General features: G+C 55.5%; 1 protein-coding gene across 11 annotated transcripts in view; it reads left to right on the top strand.

The window, feature by feature from the left end:
- The window catches only part of TNS1 (tensin 1), a 66,129-nt gene extending 47,946 nt beyond the window's left edge, over positions 1 to 18,183 (top strand). For 6 of the 11 annotated variants that reach the window (XM_057364795.1, XM_057364797.1, XM_057364794.1 and 3 more), the window contains 15 exons: positions 2,252 to 2,430; positions 2,684 to 2,822; positions 5,117 to 5,209; positions 6,116 to 6,151; positions 9,447 to 9,669; positions 10,442 to 11,310; positions 12,619 to 12,705; positions 13,292 to 13,423; positions 13,831 to 13,923; positions 14,595 to 14,672; positions 14,751 to 14,822; positions 14,902 to 15,070; positions 15,339 to 15,407; positions 15,751 to 15,783; positions 16,798 to 18,183. In XM_057364795.1, coding sequence (XP_057220778.1) covers positions 2,252 to 2,430; positions 2,684 to 2,822; positions 5,117 to 5,209; positions 6,116 to 6,151; positions 9,447 to 9,669; positions 10,442 to 11,310; positions 12,619 to 12,705; positions 13,292 to 13,423; positions 13,831 to 13,923; positions 14,595 to 14,672; positions 14,751 to 14,822; positions 14,902 to 15,070; positions 15,339 to 15,407; positions 15,751 to 15,783; positions 16,798 to 16,942 — 2,417 coding nt within the window. In that variant the 3' untranslated portion in view covers positions 16,943 to 18,183. The remainder of the gene's footprint in view (positions 1 to 2,251; positions 2,431 to 2,683; positions 2,823 to 5,116; positions 5,210 to 6,115; positions 6,152 to 9,446; positions 9,670 to 10,441; positions 11,311 to 12,618; positions 12,706 to 13,291; positions 13,424 to 13,830; positions 13,924 to 14,594; positions 14,673 to 14,750; positions 14,823 to 14,901; positions 15,071 to 15,338; positions 15,408 to 15,750; positions 15,784 to 16,797) is intronic. The other 5 variants (XM_057364798.1, XM_057364804.1, XM_057364800.1 and 2 more) reach the window with 3 other exon arrangements.
- Positions 18,184 to 18,189: the final 6 nt, after the last annotated feature.

Genomic DNA, 18,189 nt, shown 5'->3' with positions numbered 1-18,189 from the left:
GAGTTTGTTTTTCAAGCATAGTTTCCATCCCATAAATCACCCAGGGGGTCGGGGGAGCCATGCTCAGAGCCTGGGTTTCCTCCAGGCTTTGCTCCGGGCGGCCTGTGAAGTTTCCCACTCTCCGCTCCTGAACAATGAGTCCCTTTTTTCCCTTCTCCTCCCTCCCCTCCCTGTGGCCCCGGCCGCTTTCCATGTCTGGGGAGTGGAGCAGCCAGAGCTTGCTGAGCTCCTGGGTGTCCCAAAGGGCCCTGTGATTAGGGGACATGAAGCCCTGGGGATGGAGCTGGGGGTCCACACTGCATGTGTGTGATGTGCACCGATAGCCAGGCTCTGTCGATCTGCCGTGGTTAGTGCTTCCCAAGTGGAAAATGCAAAGCAAGGCGGGCGTGCACAGYTTCAGGATCCAGTCCCTGCCTCTCTGAAATGCTCGGGCCCCACAGCTCACATTGGAGTGKCCTGAGGGACGCTCCTGGTGATGCTCGTGCAGTGTTTGGGAGAGTCATAGTGCACAAAGTGGAAGGAAAAAAGAAAATATTAGAGTTTTGCTTTATTTTTTCCTAATATCCTGTTTCTCCCTGTGGGCTTCAGTCCCTTAAAGTGAAGAGCAGGACAAAAGATACAGGGTGGCCCTATACAGTGCTGCCCACGCCTGCAAGGCAGCTTCCCAGGGGCCCTCTGTGTCCCGCTGTTCTCGCCGCGGGTCTTTGTAATGGCCGTCCCCCGTGCCGGTGAGCACCTGCAGAAGGGATCGGGAGTTGTGTTTCAAAGCTGCTCTTAGTGGAATTTTCCAGGACGCCTCCGCGGCTGGAGCCAGCCCCGTTGGCTCGCGTCCCCCGCCTCGCAGCCTGGCCGCCTCTCCCCCCGAACCGCGATTTTATTGTTGTTGCCATTCACTGGGCTGATTATTTAGAAATGCGCCCAGGCCACCTCCTTCCCTCCCGCGCTCCCAGCCCTTTCCCCTCTCCCAGCCCTTTCCCCAGGCCAGGAGAGCTCTGGTGCATGTGCCGAGCAGTGAAGAGGGGAGGTCAGCGGGCGTGAGGTGTGGGTCCCTTGCGGAGCCCCGGGGAGTGAGGGGAAGCAGCTGATGGCTGGTTTTCCTCCGCCAGCCCGTGGGAAAGGAGTTGGTGTTTGAAAAGTGCATTTCCTGGAGCGTGGTGCTGGCCTTTCTCCTTTTTTTTTCCTCCTTCTTTTTGTCTTTTTTTCTTCCTTAATGTGCTGACCAAGGGGAACACGAGTGCTCACCGATTCTGTGGGAAAGGTGGAGGGGACAGTGTTGTCACCTCTGCTWATGGGTGAGAGTGTGAGTCCCATGGGGCTCTGAGCTGTGCCTGTGATTTTCTGTGGGGTTGCCGTGCACTGAACCCAGTACCATCATCCATAAGCCTGGATTAACCTCTYCATCGGGCAAGATGGGATAGAGGGTGTGTTTGGGCACTGTCAGGTGCTGGCAGAGTTGAGCTCCCCTGCCCTGTGCCAACCTTGTCTGTGCTCCTGGGCTTTATCCCAGCCAGTGGGGATCTCCACAGCTCAAGAGACCCATTCTCCTATGATGACTTGCTCACTCTGTTCTTCCCCTCAGGCTGTAGAAATTGGTGGTTCAAACTTCTGGGACTTGGGAAGGAGGTCTGGGGAGAGATGGAGGGGAGGTGCTCCTTTTAGATCTCTCCTTTTAGAAAGGCTTTGCACTGGGGACAGATCAGCAGTGGTTTTTTAGGGTTCTCTGCACCATTCCTCTGTGGCATTCTTTCTTCTTGATCCAGTGTTTCCTCTGCCTTGGGGACTCAACTCACAAAACCAGGCTTTTTCCACTGCTGTGGTTGAAGCCACATCTGGTTGTGGGAGCAGGGATGCAGCTGTCCTGGTGCCGGGTGATGGGGTCCTTTCTCTCTGTGATGCTGTTGCGAGGCCCTGCTGCTTCCCTGCTCTGCAGGGCTGGGCTKTTTGGGCTAATCTCGGGATGCTCTTGCCCCTTGGACCTGCTGCTGGAGGTTGTCCCTGAGAGTTTTAACAGTGCTTGGGAAAGCTGGTGCAACAATTCARCCACTGGCCACAACCCTGCCTTGCTTTGTCACCTGGTTTGGGGTCACAGCTGTAGGGTACATCTGCTCCAGCGGCCCATGTTGATCTGGGGGTTTGATGCAGATGAGTGCTGAAGCTGAGACTTCTCAGGWCAGGCCTGGAGCATCTCCTGCTGGTCTCCATCTCAGCCAGCAGCTCCTCACTCCTCTGCCACCCTGTGCTTGCCCTGCAGGGGTGCCATCCCGGGAGAAGCCTGTGGAGGAGAGCGTTGTCCCCGCTCGCAAGCGGACCCCCAGCGACAGCCACTATGAGAAGAGCTCGCCAGAGCCCGGCTCACCCCGCAGCCCCACCGTCCTCTCGCCTGAGGTGGTCAGCACCATCGCAGCCAACCCTGGAGGGAGGCCCAAGGAGGTGTGCTGGAGTAGAGGAGTGCTGGGGTTGGGGGGTGGCTGACTGGGGACAAATGCCTCCAGGGAGGGGGATGGCTTGGTCAGCATTCACAGCATCCATGGGGTTGGGGATCAATGATGTGTTTTGTGGTGGTGGTGGTTAGCAGGGAGAGGTGAAACTCTTCCCTTTGCCCCCTCTGCCCTCTCCTCGGGGTGTTCTAGTGGTTTGTGCCCATCATAGGGATGGGACTGACCCTTTCTCCTGCTCTCCCCAGCCTCACCTCCACAGCTACAAGGAAGCCTTTGAGGAGATGGAGGGTRCCTCCCCCACCAGCCCACCCTCCAGCGGCGGTGAGATTTCTCCCCCCACCCCAGCCTTCCCTGTGTCACCACAAACCCCTTACTCCAACACCTGTAAGTGCCATGGCTCTGGGAGGCAGAGGGGCTCGGTGGGTGGCTCTGGGCAAGCCAGAAATTTGCCAAGGGGTCAGACAGCTCCAGGTTCCAGACATCCACCACCATGTTAATCACTTCTCCTCTCCATCCTCCTTGCTCCTCCACATCTTCCACTCCATGTTGTCAGCATCCCACTGGCATCAGCATCCCATGCTTGGCATCATCCTCTTGGCTTTTTCCCACCCTCCACTCACTGGGGTGTTTTTTGGATGGGATCCCAAGATGGGATGAGGAGAGAGGCATGCTTTCAACCCATCCTGGCCTTGCATCTCCCCATCTTTCCTGTCAGCATGGTATGAAGAGAAGCACGAGTGCGGTGGCAGGCGAATGGGAGGCGGGAGGGCCTGAAGATCAGGAAGGCAGACTGACACGCCATGYCACTTCTTGCTTGCAATTTCAGAGGCAGGAGGGGAAAAAGGCTGGGATGCATGCCCTTTGCATGCAGCTTGTCTCCGCTCCTTTGGCGCGGCGTCYCTGTTCTGACTAACCCCGACTCAGTCGTGGTGGGTTTGTGTGGACTGGGTTTGTGTGACCAGCTTGAGCGACGAACCCTGAGGAGCAGCGATGTGTTGGCACAGCACAACTTGGGCCAGAGCAGTGCAGTGCAGCAGCCAGTCAACTRGGAAACCCATTAAAGAGATGGCAGCCCCCCCAACACCTCTAAACCGCTTTTGTAGGCGAAGGCTGAGTGATGCTCTAGGGTTGGGGATGCTGAGTGCAGCCCCTTCTGATGCCATATCTGGGTTGCAGTGAAGCCGCCTGCCCCTCATGGCTCAGCCCCTGGGGCTTGGGGTGTGTTGTTGCTCTTCCTCCACTGCAATCCTGTGATGTTTGAGCCCCGTCTCATGGGATGCAGAGATTGGAGTGTGGGAGCGTTGCCGAGGCTCTTGGCAGCTCGGAAATGGCCCTGTTGTTCCGGGGGACTGAAAGCTCRGCCCTGGGGCAGCGGCAGCAGCTCCTTTGGCAGTGGGTCAGTGGCTTTGGGGGATGAGTCACTTGCAGAGGTGACGGGAACAGCTTGGCTGGGGTCGTGGCCCCGAGGCAGTGCTGCTTATCCAGCGCCAGCCAGGGAAGCCTGGGAAGCTTGAAGTTGCAGCTTTCAGGCTTTGCCAAAATGGCCCTGGGGGATACAGGAGCAGTTCGTTCCCCAYCTCTATTGGGGGATGGTGGTCCTGGGAGGATTCCTGGCCCTGCTCATCAGCCAACTGAGGTGGAAGCTGACATTGTGTTTTGGGCTCAGCTGGATTTGAGGAAATTAGACACCCAGTGGGGAAGGTGCTGCCACCTTAGTTTCCCAGAGACTTGGCTGCTCTGCTGCTCCAGCCCCAGGCTGCTGGATGGACCTGGCCTCAGGGTGAGGGTCTGGCTTTCCTCTGGAGCTCCCACTGCCCACCACCTCCCAGCCCTGCCACAGGCCCTGTGCCTGTGCCACCAGTCAGGGACATTCAAACACTGATGGAGGCTCGTGCCCTTTGGTCCCTCTTGCAGAGGATGATGCCCTGCTGTTTCCTCTACATCATCAGGGAGATGGGGGCAAACCCAGTGGGTAGGAGGGGAGAGGAGGTGCAGTCTGCTTGGGGCGGTGTGCCCCGCCCTGTGAAACCCCTCAGCCGTCCATACCATAGCCATATGTACACGCACAGCTCGTCTGGGTGTGTACATATGGGCACAGGGGTGCAGAYCTCACATGTGCATTGCCACCCCTGTATATGAACATCCTCACCCACCCATTGAGCTGGTCTGGAGGGTAGGGTTTGTTTTTTTTTGGCAGTCCTTCTGTCTCTTTTGTGGGGGTGATGAGCTGCTCTGGGACTGCTGAATTCCAGCTCAGCCAGATGTGGGAATTAGCAGAAAGGAGTTCAGGTGTGGGAGAGCTGGGTTGGGATGGCTGCTCACAAWGGGGAAATCAAAGGGGCTTCATGCCTTTATCGTGATGGTGCTGAGAAATGGGGTCTGGGCCCGTTCTGGTGGGAATTGTCCCCTTTCTCCATCCTRCCAGCTTTGTGATGGGGCAGGGTGCTTGTTCCCAGTCCCCTCCCACCCTGWGTCCTCTCCCAAATGGAGAGGGGGATCAGTATCCGTCTGCAGGGTGCTGCTTCCTACGAGGGCAGTTCTCGGCAGCCCTCCGTTGCAGCCAGTGGGTGGGATGGGCTGTGGGGGCACTGAACCCATGGGCAGCTCCAGGCTCCAGCCTGTCTGAAGCGTCACCTCCCACCCCTCCAGTAACATTCTTGTGTCCACTGTGCCGACAGTGCGTTCTCCCCCCGGCCTGGCCAAGACCCCGCTCTCAGCGCTGGGGCTCAAACCCCACAACCCGGCTGAGATCCTTCTGCATCCAGTGGGAGGTGAGTGTGGGYACGGGGACTGCAGGCAGATTTGTGGGGGCATCTGTGAGGATACCCCTGGAAGGATCCCTGTTTGGAGAAGGTGGTTCCACCTCTCTTTTGGGGCCAGGTGGCCGTGGGGGTCCTCGTTGTGTTTTGTGGGGACTCTGGGACTGTGTAAGGGTGGGGGATGTTGGTGCTGCCCTGGGGGGCTCAGCACAGCAAGGTCTTCAGTGGTGAAGGCTCAATAACCCTGTGGTCCTGTTTCCTGCCCAGCCCCATGTTGTTCCCTCTCTCACCCCCTACATTCCTTCTCCTCCCTAGGACAGCTGGAGACGGTTTGCTGTCTGGGAGCTGAGCCTGTCAGCCAGAACAATATCCAGAGCTCTTTCCATCCTGGACAGCAATCCCTGAGTGCAAAGGCCSTGCTGTCCTGGGGATGTGTCCTGGAGTAGCCTGCCAAGCCAGACCTTACTGCTCCCCAGCATCCAGGGCCCCTTCCTGAGCCAGCTCCGGGCTGTGTAACCTTCCCAAACCCATCTGAGCTGGGGGGGGCACAGGCTGAGTGAGCTCACACTGCAAGATCCTTCTCCCTCTGCCCTCAAGGGCGAACTGATGCTTTTTGGTGCTTGCTAGGCTTMTTGGAGCAGCCCTTTGGTCACTCTCTGCTTCACTGTTCCCTCTTTTGTGTCTGAAGCCACCTTTCTGGGTTTTGGACATAATGTCTGGGATGCTGACATGGACTGTGGGGGTGTCTGAGGCTGCGTTTCAGTTTGGAGCACAGTGTCGGGAGGTGTGGGGCTCTGTGCTCTGTGTGCCCCTGCCTGAGCAWGGCAGAGCTGCTTAACTCTTGATTTCTCTTTCTGTCTCGCACCTCCCTTCCTCCTGTTCCCACTCCCATCACTCCCCTGTCCCTCCATCTCTSAGAGCTAGAAGGGGAAGCATGCGGTGACTCTGAAGAAGGTAAGAGGCTTTTCTTTCTCTGTCTCTCTTCTTCACTCAGCCTCACTGTTGGGACTGTCACTCAGAGCAGGGCCTGGTGTCTGTTCCAGCAGCCTTTCCCTTGCACTGTCCCTCAGGGATGCAGGAGCCTGAGCCTTGCCTGTCCTGCTCCCTTTGGAGCAAACATCATGGCTTATGTCATGATAGGATTTCTCAGTGCCCAAGCTGGACCTGAAGGTCTGTCACATTGTGTGGCAGTCATCTGTGGGGACTGAGAGCTCTTTGTCAGTGAGTGGCATCCTTTCTGGTGGCATGCTGGGGATGCTGGCATGCTACAGCCAGCTTTGGATGAGCCTGGCGGGATCTGGGAGCAACAGCCCCAGTTTTAGTCTCCTGCCCTCCCCTTTTGGCTTTGCTGTTGCCATTCAGAGTGAAAATAAACCAAAGTGCAGCACAAAAGGTCAGGAGGCGCAGAGGCCACCAGTGTGTGGCTGGCTCAGCCCACTGGGCAGTGGTGCAGCACCGGCAGCTGGTGCACATCTTCCCCCAGCCAGGCAGCTCCCCAAGTCCCCCCACCTCTCCTGTGTGTGGGTTCTGTCTCTTTGGGAACACCAAGGATGGGGCTGAGCTGGGGTGTCAGTTCAGGAGTGGCTGTGCTGATGGCACAGGCAGTGTGGCTCTGGGATGGCACATCTCGTGTGGGGACAGAGGCTTTGGGAGTGGYTATGTTTCCTTGGAGTTCTGCCTGCTATGTAACGGTTGTTGGGTGGTTTTGCTTCCTTCTTTAATGAATTTTTGGGCCCTCAGAACTGGGATGAGGAACTGTATGTTCAGGATGGGTTTTGGGGAAAGGGTGTCTCCTCTTGGTGGGTGCGGTGCTTCCTCTGGCCCTAGGAGTCAYCAGCATTTCTCTCTGGAAGTTCCTCAAAATGTACACAATCCAAACCTGAATATTGTGTAGGACTGGAGAAAGTGTTTGCTTGAAAAAAAATGTTCTGTTTCCAGGACTGATTTTTCAGTGATGGTTTCTTGGAGAATTTAAAGGAAGCAAAGCTGGGATAAAACCAAGCTTATCCCTCATTAGTTCCCCCAAGCTTTACCATTTCTGTCCAGCTTTAAGCCTCCAGATATTGCCTCTGCTCCTCACTAAACCCTCAGGAGCTCAAGCTGTGCTTCTTCTCTGTCTCCTTGCCATGATGGTTGACCCCCAGGCAAGGATGTCCAGTGACCCTGCACTGCCCAGGCTGAATGGCCCCCATGAGMCTCTTGCCCTGCTTCATCCTCTCTAGTAAAATGATATTTTTGGGGACTGAATCTACARTTCTGAGAAGGGACTGGTGTTTTGGCTTAACATCTCTTGCTTGGGACCCTCTGCATCCAGACACACGCTCSAGGAAACTCCTTGCCCCTCTGTGCTGTGCCCAGCAGATTGCAGCTGGAATGGCTGGGCTGTGTATGGGGCTGGGAGATGCTCTGGCAGTGTGGGAGCTCAGGACGTGGCTGTCAGCTCTGAGGAGGCTTTAGAACAGCCTGACACAGATGCAGTGTTGGGGATTTCTGGCCAGAGCATAGCCCTGCTCGGGTTTGGGATTCCCAAACAAATGCCCGTCTCCCTGGTGACTCAGAACTTCTGTATTCTCCCACCCATCTTTCCGTCTCCAGAGTCCCTTCCAAGAAAACACAAGGAGGAAAGATCAGATTTTTCAACCTAAAAAATCCTGCCTGAAACTTCCTAACTTTTTTTTCTTTTCTTTTCGTTACTGAATCAAAGTCCTGGAACCCGTGCCCATGGCCACACACCTCACTGTGGCACAGCCCCCAAGCCCCAAACTCCTGCCTTTTCAGGAGGGGCTGGCATTTTCACAGTCCYATGATCTTAACCTCTTGCAGTCTGACTCATATATACTGTCTGGCTAATTTTAGTCTGGGCTGGGGAGCTGGGAAGGGGAAAAGTGAGTAGCTGTGAAATAAATTTAATTACCTAAGCTGCGATGAATTTCTTGCAGCTGYCCTGGACAGTGCCTCATCCCTGTCACCCAGGATGTCCTGCCTTAGATGCAGGTACCCAGCCTGTGTAGAGGTCCATCATTTGGCTTTGGCTAAGATCTTTCCTGGCTGGTTGAACAGGGCTGGGCAGAGAGATCAGCCCAAGAGAGGGACTCCTCCTCCCGTCTCCACAGACAGATGGGGCACAGAGATGCTGCAGGGAAAGGAGTGGGACTGTGACAGTCTTTTTTCCTTGCACGCCTCTGCTCCAGCTCTGAATGTGGAGCTGTGCATTGGTGTTGCTGACTGTGAAGAAGCCAGCTTGCCAGCAGGCTGAGCCAGAGCCCAGCTGTTACGACTAATAATAACAGTAATAATGTTTGTTGTGCTAATTACTACTGCAGAGCTGCTTTGGGCATGGCCAGCCTGGAGCCAGGGACACGCAAGGCTGCCTGGCCCATAGCATTTGATGCTGGTGGGTCTTGTGTAGGACATGTGCCAGCTGAGGTGTGACACGGCTGCGGGGCTTCGGGGAATGGGACTGAAGCTGYAGCCCCTTCCTCTGATACAACTTCTGGTGGGGCTGTGGGAGCTGTCATAGGAATGGGGACCAGCCTGGGTGGAGCAGGAGGCAGGAGGAAAAGTATGAGAGAGGACTGGGTCTGATGTCTGCCATGGCTGTAATGGCCAGCCCAGCCCGCTGCTCCTGGCACGGGACAGCTTGGCRGCTCTAAAGGAAAATTGCTTTTCTTGGTCGTGCTTGTGGGCTCCGGTTTCAAGCTGGGCTGGGAGTGAAAGTGTTGGATGTTGCAGTGGAAATAGCTGGAGTTGCCCACTGGTCTGCTGCTGGAGATGGCTGGCAGAGGTGGGCTGCAGAGGGCAGGACCACAGGACACCGTCACCAATCCTGTGTGAGTCAGCGCAGGCTGGGCAGTGTCACCGGCTCTATTTTTAGGGGCTGTGGATGAGCAGGGAGCAGGACGTGTTCTCTGTGGCATCCTGGTGGGAGGGACACCGACTCAGAGCAGAGTGAAGGGTTTGTGGCATGTGAAGGGATCGTGGTCCATGTTTCAGTTCCCTTGGAAAAACGGGTGTCCCCCTCCCTGTGCCCTGGCTAGGATCTTCAGCATTCTTGAAGCAACTCAAAGATCCTGAATGAGCCAGATGTGTTTCCCCACAACCTCTGGTGCAAGAGGTAGAGGGAAATGTTCAGCTGGAGGAGGTCAACTCAAGCACCTTCACTGGCATGAAATGTGGATCCTGGGAAGGGTGTGGCCTCGTTCCCATGCAAGCTATAGGCTCATCTCTTTCCGCTTCTCTTTTGCCACAGAGCCCAGGAGTTATGTCGAGTCAGTGGCCCGCACAGCCACAACGGGCAGGGGAGGGACACTACCCGCTGTCCAGCCTGCTGTCCAGCCCGCTGTCCAACCTGCTGTCCAGCCTGCTGTCCAGCCCGGAGGCCCAGAGATGCCCACCAGGAATGGCACTTTCTCCAACTCCTTCATGGCCCCCAGCCCCGTGTCCACCAGCAGCCCTATTCACAGCATGGACGGGTAAGGCGGCGGGTGCAGGTCCCAGGGACTGGTGGGATTGGGGCAGAGCCCTGCCTGGTGCACAGGCTCACAGTCACAGAATCACTGAATCATTAAGGTTGGAATCCCAGATCATCGAGCCCAACCTTTGGCTGAGCACCACCAAGCAAACCAAACCAGAGCACTAAGGGCCATGTGCAGTTGTTTCTTGAACATCTGCAGGGGTGGTGCTTACTCCCACACTGAAACTGCCTTTGCAAAGACCCGCATCAGGGTTTGGGTGTCCTGGCCAACTGTGCACCTCAGTGCCCTGAGAACACAAATCTGGGTCACTGCTCGTCACTTGGTGGTTCCTGGACCTCAGAAGCCTCTCAGTGGGAGCAGCCTGGCCCCTGGAGTGGGAGGAGGGATGGGTTGTGCTAACCCCTAGCCCTGGGTTAGGCTGAGCATTTGTCTTCTGTGGTGAGATGAAGCCATCRTCCCTGTCCACGATGCCCACGAGGTGTTCTGCACCCACACAGGCTGGCAGGGCAGAGCAAATCAGGTGTTTGCTGGGAGCAGAGCTGGAAGAAGGCTCTGCTCCCCAGAAAGTCATATTTTGAGATGGAACTGGGATGCATACTGGCACTAAAGCTGCCTCTAGTTGCTTTCATGCAGCTGGCAGGATACATCCCATGGTTACCTCTGAAAAACCAAGTAGCTGACTGGCACTGTGCCTCAGTTTCCCTGCGCACCAGTCAGCAGCAGGAATGAGCAGTGAAGCTGAATTCTACTTTTGTTCATCTCTTCTCAGGGCTTCCCTCCGCAGCTACCCGTCAGAAGGCAGCCCCCACGGCACGGTTACGCCTCCCCACGCCTCAGCTGAGCCCGTGTACCGCTCGCCTGTTGGCTCACAGATGCCCTCTGCTCACAGCAGCTACCAAAACTCGTCTCCATCTTCCTTTGCCATGGTCCATGGAGGGGTCCCGGGCTCAGCACACAGCAGCCCTGACTACCCTGATGGCCGAGCTGGCCTCCAGCTGGAACCCCAAGCTCGGCCACAGCCCCAGGTCAATGTGGTGGGGGTCCACACCCTGCCAGGGAGCCCCCGCAGCCTGCACCGGACAGTGGCTACGAATACACCGCCCAGCCCTGGCTTCGGGCGAAGAGCCATCACCCCCAGCATGAGTGGCGCTCCCGGCAGCCCCGGGCTGGGCAGACATGCTGTGGTGGCCCACGGCAACCTGGTGGCCCCACCAGGGAGCCCCAGCCTGCCCAGGCACCAAGCAGCGGCAGCCAGCTCCCCTGGCAGCCCCCTGTAYGGCTACTCCAGCCCGGAGGAGAGGCACCTGACGCTGTCTCGGCAGAGCAGCTCCTCTGGCTACCAGCCTCCCTCCACACCGTCCTTCCCTGTGTCCCCAGCGTACTACCCTGGCACGAGCACRCCGCACTCCTCCTCCCCGGACTCGGCTGCCTACCGCCAGGGCAGCCCCACGTCGCAGCCCGCGCTGCCCGAGAAGCGGCGGATGTCGGCCGGGGACCGCTCCAACAGCCTCCCCAACTATGCCACTGTCAACGGCAAGGTGTCCTCGCCTCTCTCCAGCGGCATGTCCAGCCCCAGCGGCRGCAGCGCCGTCGCCTTCTCCCACACTCTGCCAGACTTCTCCAAGTTCTCCATGCCAGGTAAGGGATGCTCTTGGATGTCCCCGTGTCCCCCCACCCTGCTCAGGGCTCTCCCCTCCTCCTCCTTGCTGGCCATCAGGAAAGGGATCGGAGCTATGTCCTGATTTACCCCTCCTGTCCATCCGCAAACCAAAGGCACCGCCAGGGCTCGGGCCATTTCCTGCGCTTTCTGACAAATCCAAACAGGAAAAGCACCGACCAGCATCTGTGACATAAACATCACCCAGAAATGTGTATGGGGAGATCAAAGCTCTGGGAGGTGACTTTTCTCTGCCGTGGGGATGCACTGACCTCTTGGCCCCATTCCCAGTGGGCTTTCCCCCACTGGGACCCTGCTGTGGTGCTGCCTCCTCGTTTCAAATGGTGCCGTCCTGCCTGGAACGTCTTTGCCAGCTCCTGTTACAGACACCTTGGTGACGCCRAGATCAGGCTGATAGGAGCAGGGGAATAAAGCTGTGGGGCAGCACTGGCTCCAGCTGCTGGGCCAGTTTCACTGCCGAGTTGGCAGCCCTTTGTGGGCGCGCTGGCACTCGTCCTGGCCCCATGACTCCTGTGGCCAGGGACCTTTCCCAGTGGGGAAGCGGGAGCAATTAAAACCCGTAACAATTAACAAGCAGCTTGGAGAGGGGAGCGAGCCCCCTGCCTCTCCAAAGGTGAGCTGATTGTAGAGGGCTGATAATGTGTCTCCAGCAGAGATGCTATCCAGTCCTCTCGGTTGCTTGCCTGGTTGTTTTTGGAAAGCAGGTGGTTGTAARTGTTGCCTGATTAAATGACAGCTTCATGGCCAGAGGACCAGCTCCTGTTGGGGCTGTGCCTCTGGTGGGCACTGAACAAGGCACAGTCAGGCTGGGGCTGTTTTGCCCAGGGTAGATTCACCTGTCCAATTTCTCTGCACAGAGCAGAGATAAGGAAGAAATTTATTTTTATGAAGTGTGAACAAAATCTTGAACATTAGAGAGCATTTAAGGTCCTGTGCAATCAGGGGATCTCCCAACCAACCTCCAGACACACCTCCTTCCTCCAACAGCTTTTATTTCACCTGGCCAGCTTCCTTTTAAATGAAGAATTCCCATTTTGTCTCTGGCTGTGTGCCATAAGGGCTTGTCTGATGCACAGCCCTTGGAGAGCCCTTCAGCTTGGGTTTAGCTTTAGATACCCAGCAGCCTGCCCGGTAGGGGGGCTGGGTCGAGGTTAGTGCAATGTGCTGGATCTGAAAAGAGGTGGACGTATTAATGTTTTAGCTGGATGTAGAATTTGAGATACAGCATCTTTTACCTTTTTTTTTTTTTTGTCTTCCCTTTCCTGCAGACATCAGTCCCGAGACTCGTGCCAATGTCAAGTTTGTGCAGGATACTTCGAAGTACTGGTACAAACCAGACATCTCCAGGGAGCAGGGTAGGTAGATGATGCAGGGTTGGGAGTTGGGGTGTGTCTGGGATCACAGGGATTTGCCTCATGTACTGAGTTAAGAGTGAAGGTGAATTATGACTGCTCAGGCCGTTTCAGAAGGGGGTTGACGCCCCATTCAGCTGCAGGTTTGCGTGATGTGGGCTCCTCAAACCTTCCTCTTGGTAGAGGAGCTTCAGTCYCTGCAGTGTGCAGTGGATATATGCAGTTTGGGGTGCAAAACACCCAGATTGTGTGTTGATAATATTCGGAGGTGTCTTGGAAATGTGGCTAAAACAGGTGGAGAGAGCAGGATGCTTTCAGGAKCATGGTCCCAGCATTTGGCCCCTGGTTCCTGCTTGCTCTCCAGTACTTGGTTGTTCAGATAGGTAGGGTGGGAATTGGAGATGCCCACACAGGGGCAGTGGAGGTGGGGAGAGATGAGACTGGCAAGCCACTCAGATGTGTTRGCATCATGGTGCCTGGCTACGAGGTGTGGAGCTGGGGAGCCCCATCCCAACTCACACCTGCTGTGTCCTGAGGGTGTGTTGGTTCACAGCCCGCCATCTCTGAGCTCTGCCATTCWCTCCTGCAGCCATTGCCCTGCTGAAGGACAGGGAGCCGGGGGCTTTCATCATCCGAGACAGCCACTCCTTCCGGGGAGCCTACGGCCTTGCCATGAAAGTTGCTTCTCCGCCTCCCACGGTCGTGCAGCAGAACAAGAAAGGTATTGTGTGCTCCTCTCCTTCCCACGCCGAGATGCTTTCCATCGTTCAGCTGGGCTGAGCGGGCAGCYGGGGCTGCTGAGCCAGTTGTGCCCTTGGGTATGTGCTGATGTGGCAGGATCCCTGCCTGCCAGGGCACAGGGGAGCACCAGACACCCTCTRCCCTGAGCTGTGGAGGGCTCAGGAGCATCTTGGGCTTTGGTATGAGGAGATGRACACAGCCTCTCCAGCTCACCAGCACTGTGGGGAAGCTTGGCTTGGGGTTGACCCTGTGCAACGGGACAGATTTGAAGAGGGTGTGTGTAGTGGTAGGGACCCCTCCCTTGAGCTGGAGCACTGGTTTCCCAATGGACTGCATGGTAATAGGAGGAGAATGGCTCTGGTGTGAGAACATCTCATCTCTTCCCAGGAGACTTGACCAACGAACTGGTGAGGCACTTCCTCATCGAGACCAGCTCACGGGGTGTGAAACTAAAAGGATGTCCCAACGAGCCTAATTTTGGTAAGTGCCCCCAGCATGCCTCCCACATGCAGGGTTGGTTTGGAGAGCCTTGCCTTTGCCAGACTGTCAATGCAGAACTGCTGAGTGTCTGGGAGAGCCTGTTACAGCCTCTTGTCTCTGTGTAACTGAATCCTGTGGGCATTTCGAGCCTTTAAGTTGATGAGAGCACATGAATGTGCGTGCAGGCGTAGGTACATACCTTTCTAAACACCTGTGTAGGACAAATGATGCTGCTGGGCTGGRTGGAGGGCAGGGCTCCCCTTGTTCCATATATCCCATGGCTAATGGTGTCTGAGGAGCTGCATAACGAACTCTGTCCCATTTGTTGTTCCTAAAATGGCCCTGGTATCTCTTTCCTGCCCTGAGCCCTCTGTGGAGGGCCACATGGAGGTTTCAGTGAGAGGAATTGCTATGTGTGGCATTAGGATCATTAGTGAAGAAACCCACCTAAAACCTTTCCCTATCCACCCAGAGCAGTGATGACCTAATCGGCAAAAGCTGGAGTGTAGTTTCTCATTCCTTTCCTTGGTTAAAGTTTATCGTACTTCGGGTTGTGTGGTTCCATAGCCTAATGATTTTGCAAAAGGATCATTGTATTAACCCAGAAGGTGCAAACAATTCTTCACCTGGCACCACTGGCCCTGTGCTGACCGTCTCGCCTCTCTCCCCAGGCTGTCTCTCCGCGCTGGTGTACCAGCACTCCATCACACCCTTGGCCCTGCCCTGCAAGCTGGTCATTCCTGACCGAGGTAAGAGCCAGGAGGCATTGTATCTGTAGGGGCAGGTTTCTAAACAAGGAACACCAATAACCATCCCATGTCTTCTAGATCCCATGGAGGAAAAGAAAGACTCTGCATCAGCCACCAACTCAGCCACGGACCTCCTCAAACAGGGTGCAGGTRAGTGGAGAGGGGCTGTTGTGGGGTGAACATGGCTCAGAATAGTGGTTGACCCAGTGCCTGCTGTCTCCCTTTCCAGCCTGCAACGTCCTCTTCATCAATTCCGTGGAGATGGAGTCTCTGACGGGGCCCCAGGCCATCTCGAAGGCTGTTGCTGAGACGCTGGTGGCTGACCCCGCGCCCACAGCTACCATTGTTCACTTCAAAGTCTCTGCACAAGGCATCACCTTAACGGACAACCAGAGGAAGTAAGAGCCTCCATGGCCACACCTCTGGCCAAAAAACAATGTTGGCTTGTTCCCAAAGCCAGCAGGGCTGTGATTCAGGAAGTGTATTGGTGAAGGATGTCCCTGGGATGGCATCAGCCTGATYGTGGACATGGCTGGGCTTTGTCCTTGACTCTTGGAACATCCTATGGGAGACCCATGGCAGTGTCCCCTGGGCTGGTGGAGCTGGGCTTTGGTGTGACATTGGTGTAGCCTCCCTGGCCCTGACATTCCTTGCTTTGTGTTTCAGATTGTTCTTCCGAAGACACTACCCCCTCAATACTGTCACCTTCTGTGACTTGGACCCCCAGGAACGAAAGTGAGTGTCCTAACCTGGGGGGAGCGCATGATCTCTAACYCTTTCCCTCCTCTAGCCTCCTGGGATGCTTGGAGCAGGGTCTTTGCTTGCTCTGTCCCCTGCTCTCGCAGAGAGAAGGATGCAAGGTTCCCTTGGATACTGTGGGGCAATGCCAGCTTCTTCTTGTGACTTTTTGGTGTCTCCAAGCACCTTAGTGCTGAGGGAGAGGTGCATCATTTTTCCATAGAGCCAAGCCTCTGCAAAGCCAGGCTGGCCTTCCAGCATTGGTGTAGTGGCCCCCATCATAGCCCTGTCTCTCTGTGGATACAGGAGGGACCATCTCTCATACCCTCTCTTCTTGCAGGTGGACTAAAACTGATGGCAGTGGACCAGCCAAGTGAGTACTTTCTGTGCTTGCCAGCAGATTCCTCCCAGCTGTTGTTGAGGTGGCTTCTGCCTGTGTTTGGGCATTGGCTGGGAGATGCTCTGTACTAGGCTGTGTGTGAGATGGGCTCAGCTCCTCACCGCAGGAGTGTTTCACCCAAGCATGAGAYTGTGGTCCTGGTGGCTCTGAGTGGCATCTTTCAGCCCCAAATTCCTGGTCAGAGCAGGCATGGCTCTTGCTGAACTGATCAAACTGGAAAATCTCCAACAGAGTTGTTGGGAACCAGTTTATGCAGCAGAGCTGGAGTTATGCTGATGGCATGTGAGCTACTGGTCATGTCTTCMCTTTCTTCCTGTCCTTCCTGTCCTGACCCATGGGAGCACAGAGCTGTTGGCTGAGCCCATTTCCAGGGGCCAGCTCCCACTAATTTTAGCCATTGTGTTAGCGAAGGGGTTTTTATTAGGATGTACAGCTGCTGGGATATTTGCCCTCCCCAATTAGAAATGCCGTAGCCTGGGCCTGTCTCACATTCTGTTCCTCCTGTATTTATAACTTGAGTTTGCACTTTCTGATTAAAAAAAAATTAGGGACATTTTATTCATCAGGGAAGAGACAGACAGAAATAACCAGATGGTCTCACTCAGCTTCCTGTGTCCTTGCATGGCCTTCATCTCTTAGAGGGTCTACCCCAACGGCCAGCCCATCACACCTCTGGCTTCAGGAGGCCAAATCAAGGCAACGCTCTGGTCATCTGGGAGGTCCGTTTTTAGGGACAGGGTAGAGAAGGGTGGCAGAGATGTTCAGAGCAAGGGGAGGTTTGGTCAAGAAATTATTGAAAYGTGGCCTTCAAAGAAACTGCAGCAGAGGGAGGAGGAGATGGGCCTTCACACAGGTCGTTTGGGGTGTATCCCTCGGTGTTGTGAGAGGTGGATGTTAAAGAGGAGAAGTTTGGAAGAGGGTGGTGGTAATCCTTGCAGGAGCAATGCTGGCAAACCTTGTTGAGCCTCTCACCTTCTCCCCACACAGGCTCTTCGGTTTTGTGGCCAGGAAGCAAGGGAGCACCACAGACAACGTCTGCCACCTCTTTGCTGAGCTGGACCCAGACCAGCCAGCTGCAGCCATCGTCAACTTTGTCTCCAGGGTCATGCTTGGCTCCGGCCAGAAGAGATGAGCTGGCGCTTGCGGGTGATTCTTGAATTTTGGAGAAGGACTTGGAGCTGATCCGAGAAGGAGTGTGAGGAAGTGAATTATGGGAGAGGGAAGTGAATTGGGGGGGGAAAAGGGTTGGAATTTTGGAGGAAAGCAGCAAACAACAAAAAACCCCAACGAAACCCCTAAAAACTCAACACAAGCCAAACACACACATAGAGGARCCAAAACCACGCACCTACAAAAGAGAGCCACAAAGTCACGCCAGACAGGATGCATGTCCCATCGCAGGGAAGGTGACCAAAGCAAAGGCGGCAGTGAGAGGTGTGTTCCCAGCCTTCAGCATCATGGCCTCGAGTGGTGACATCCATTTGGGACTGAATGTGGGACCATGACTGGTGTTCTCCATCTGTTAAAAACAGAGCCAACTGGCAAAACCCATGGAAGCAGCTCCATCCCAGCAGCTCCAAATGCTGTGTGTTTGAACTGACCATAGGAGATAACRACGTGGGCTGGGTCTGTGGGACACCAGAGGAGATGCTCTCAGAAGCCTTCCCTTGTCCAGCTGCAGAGGAGGGTCCTCACCGGTCCCTGTGTTCCCCCCAAAACCTGCTCGCCACCTGGCAACTTGCTGGGGCGTTGGTCCTGAACCTTCCCATCCCTGGGGAGCTCGGCCATGGGCTGACCTTTGCTGACCCAGAGCCCAGCACCAGTCACAGGTGAGACGCTGTGAGTCCACCCAGAAAGGGGGATCACGGTGTTTCTCCACCTCCCCAGGGGTTCTTGTGCCCCCCAGCCTGCGAGGAGGTGTGGGGGTTCCTGCTGCCCTGCGCCTGGGGAAGGTGTATACTCCCAGGAACCCAGAGGATGCCGAAAGTCATCTCCTCTTCCATCTTCCCCTTTTCCCTCCCGTCACTAGTCCTCTTTGGCAGTTTTCTCCTGCAGCCTGTCACATTCTCTTAACACAAAAAAAGCAAAACAGAAAGGAAAGGAATAAGTGTAATAATAATAATGATTATAATAATAGCGGATGCTGGCACAGGTGGGTTCCCTGTGCAAAGCAGCAGCCCCGTGGCTACCCCTGTCTAGCTCTTCGGAGACACGTAAGCGGTTTTTAAATTGCATGGACATTCAAGTTGCACGAAAGGCGAATGACTACAAGTAACTCAGGCGCTTTTTTCTCCTTTTGTTTTGGAGGCCACGTTAAAAAAATAAAAAGAAGGAAGAAAATTAAAAAAAAAAAAAAGAATAAAAGGAAGGGACCTGCAG

Source organism: Malurus melanocephalus, unplaced genomic scaffold (genome assembly GCF_030028575.1).
Source record: "Malurus melanocephalus ecotype Western Australia unplaced genomic scaffold, MMel_1.1 scaffold_42, whole genome shotgun sequence".
Lineage (NCBI taxonomy): Eukaryota > Metazoa > Chordata > Aves > Passeriformes > Maluridae > Malurus > Malurus melanocephalus.
Note: the sequence above shows the minus strand (reverse complement) of the source record. Positions and strands in the feature narration are given on the sequence as shown.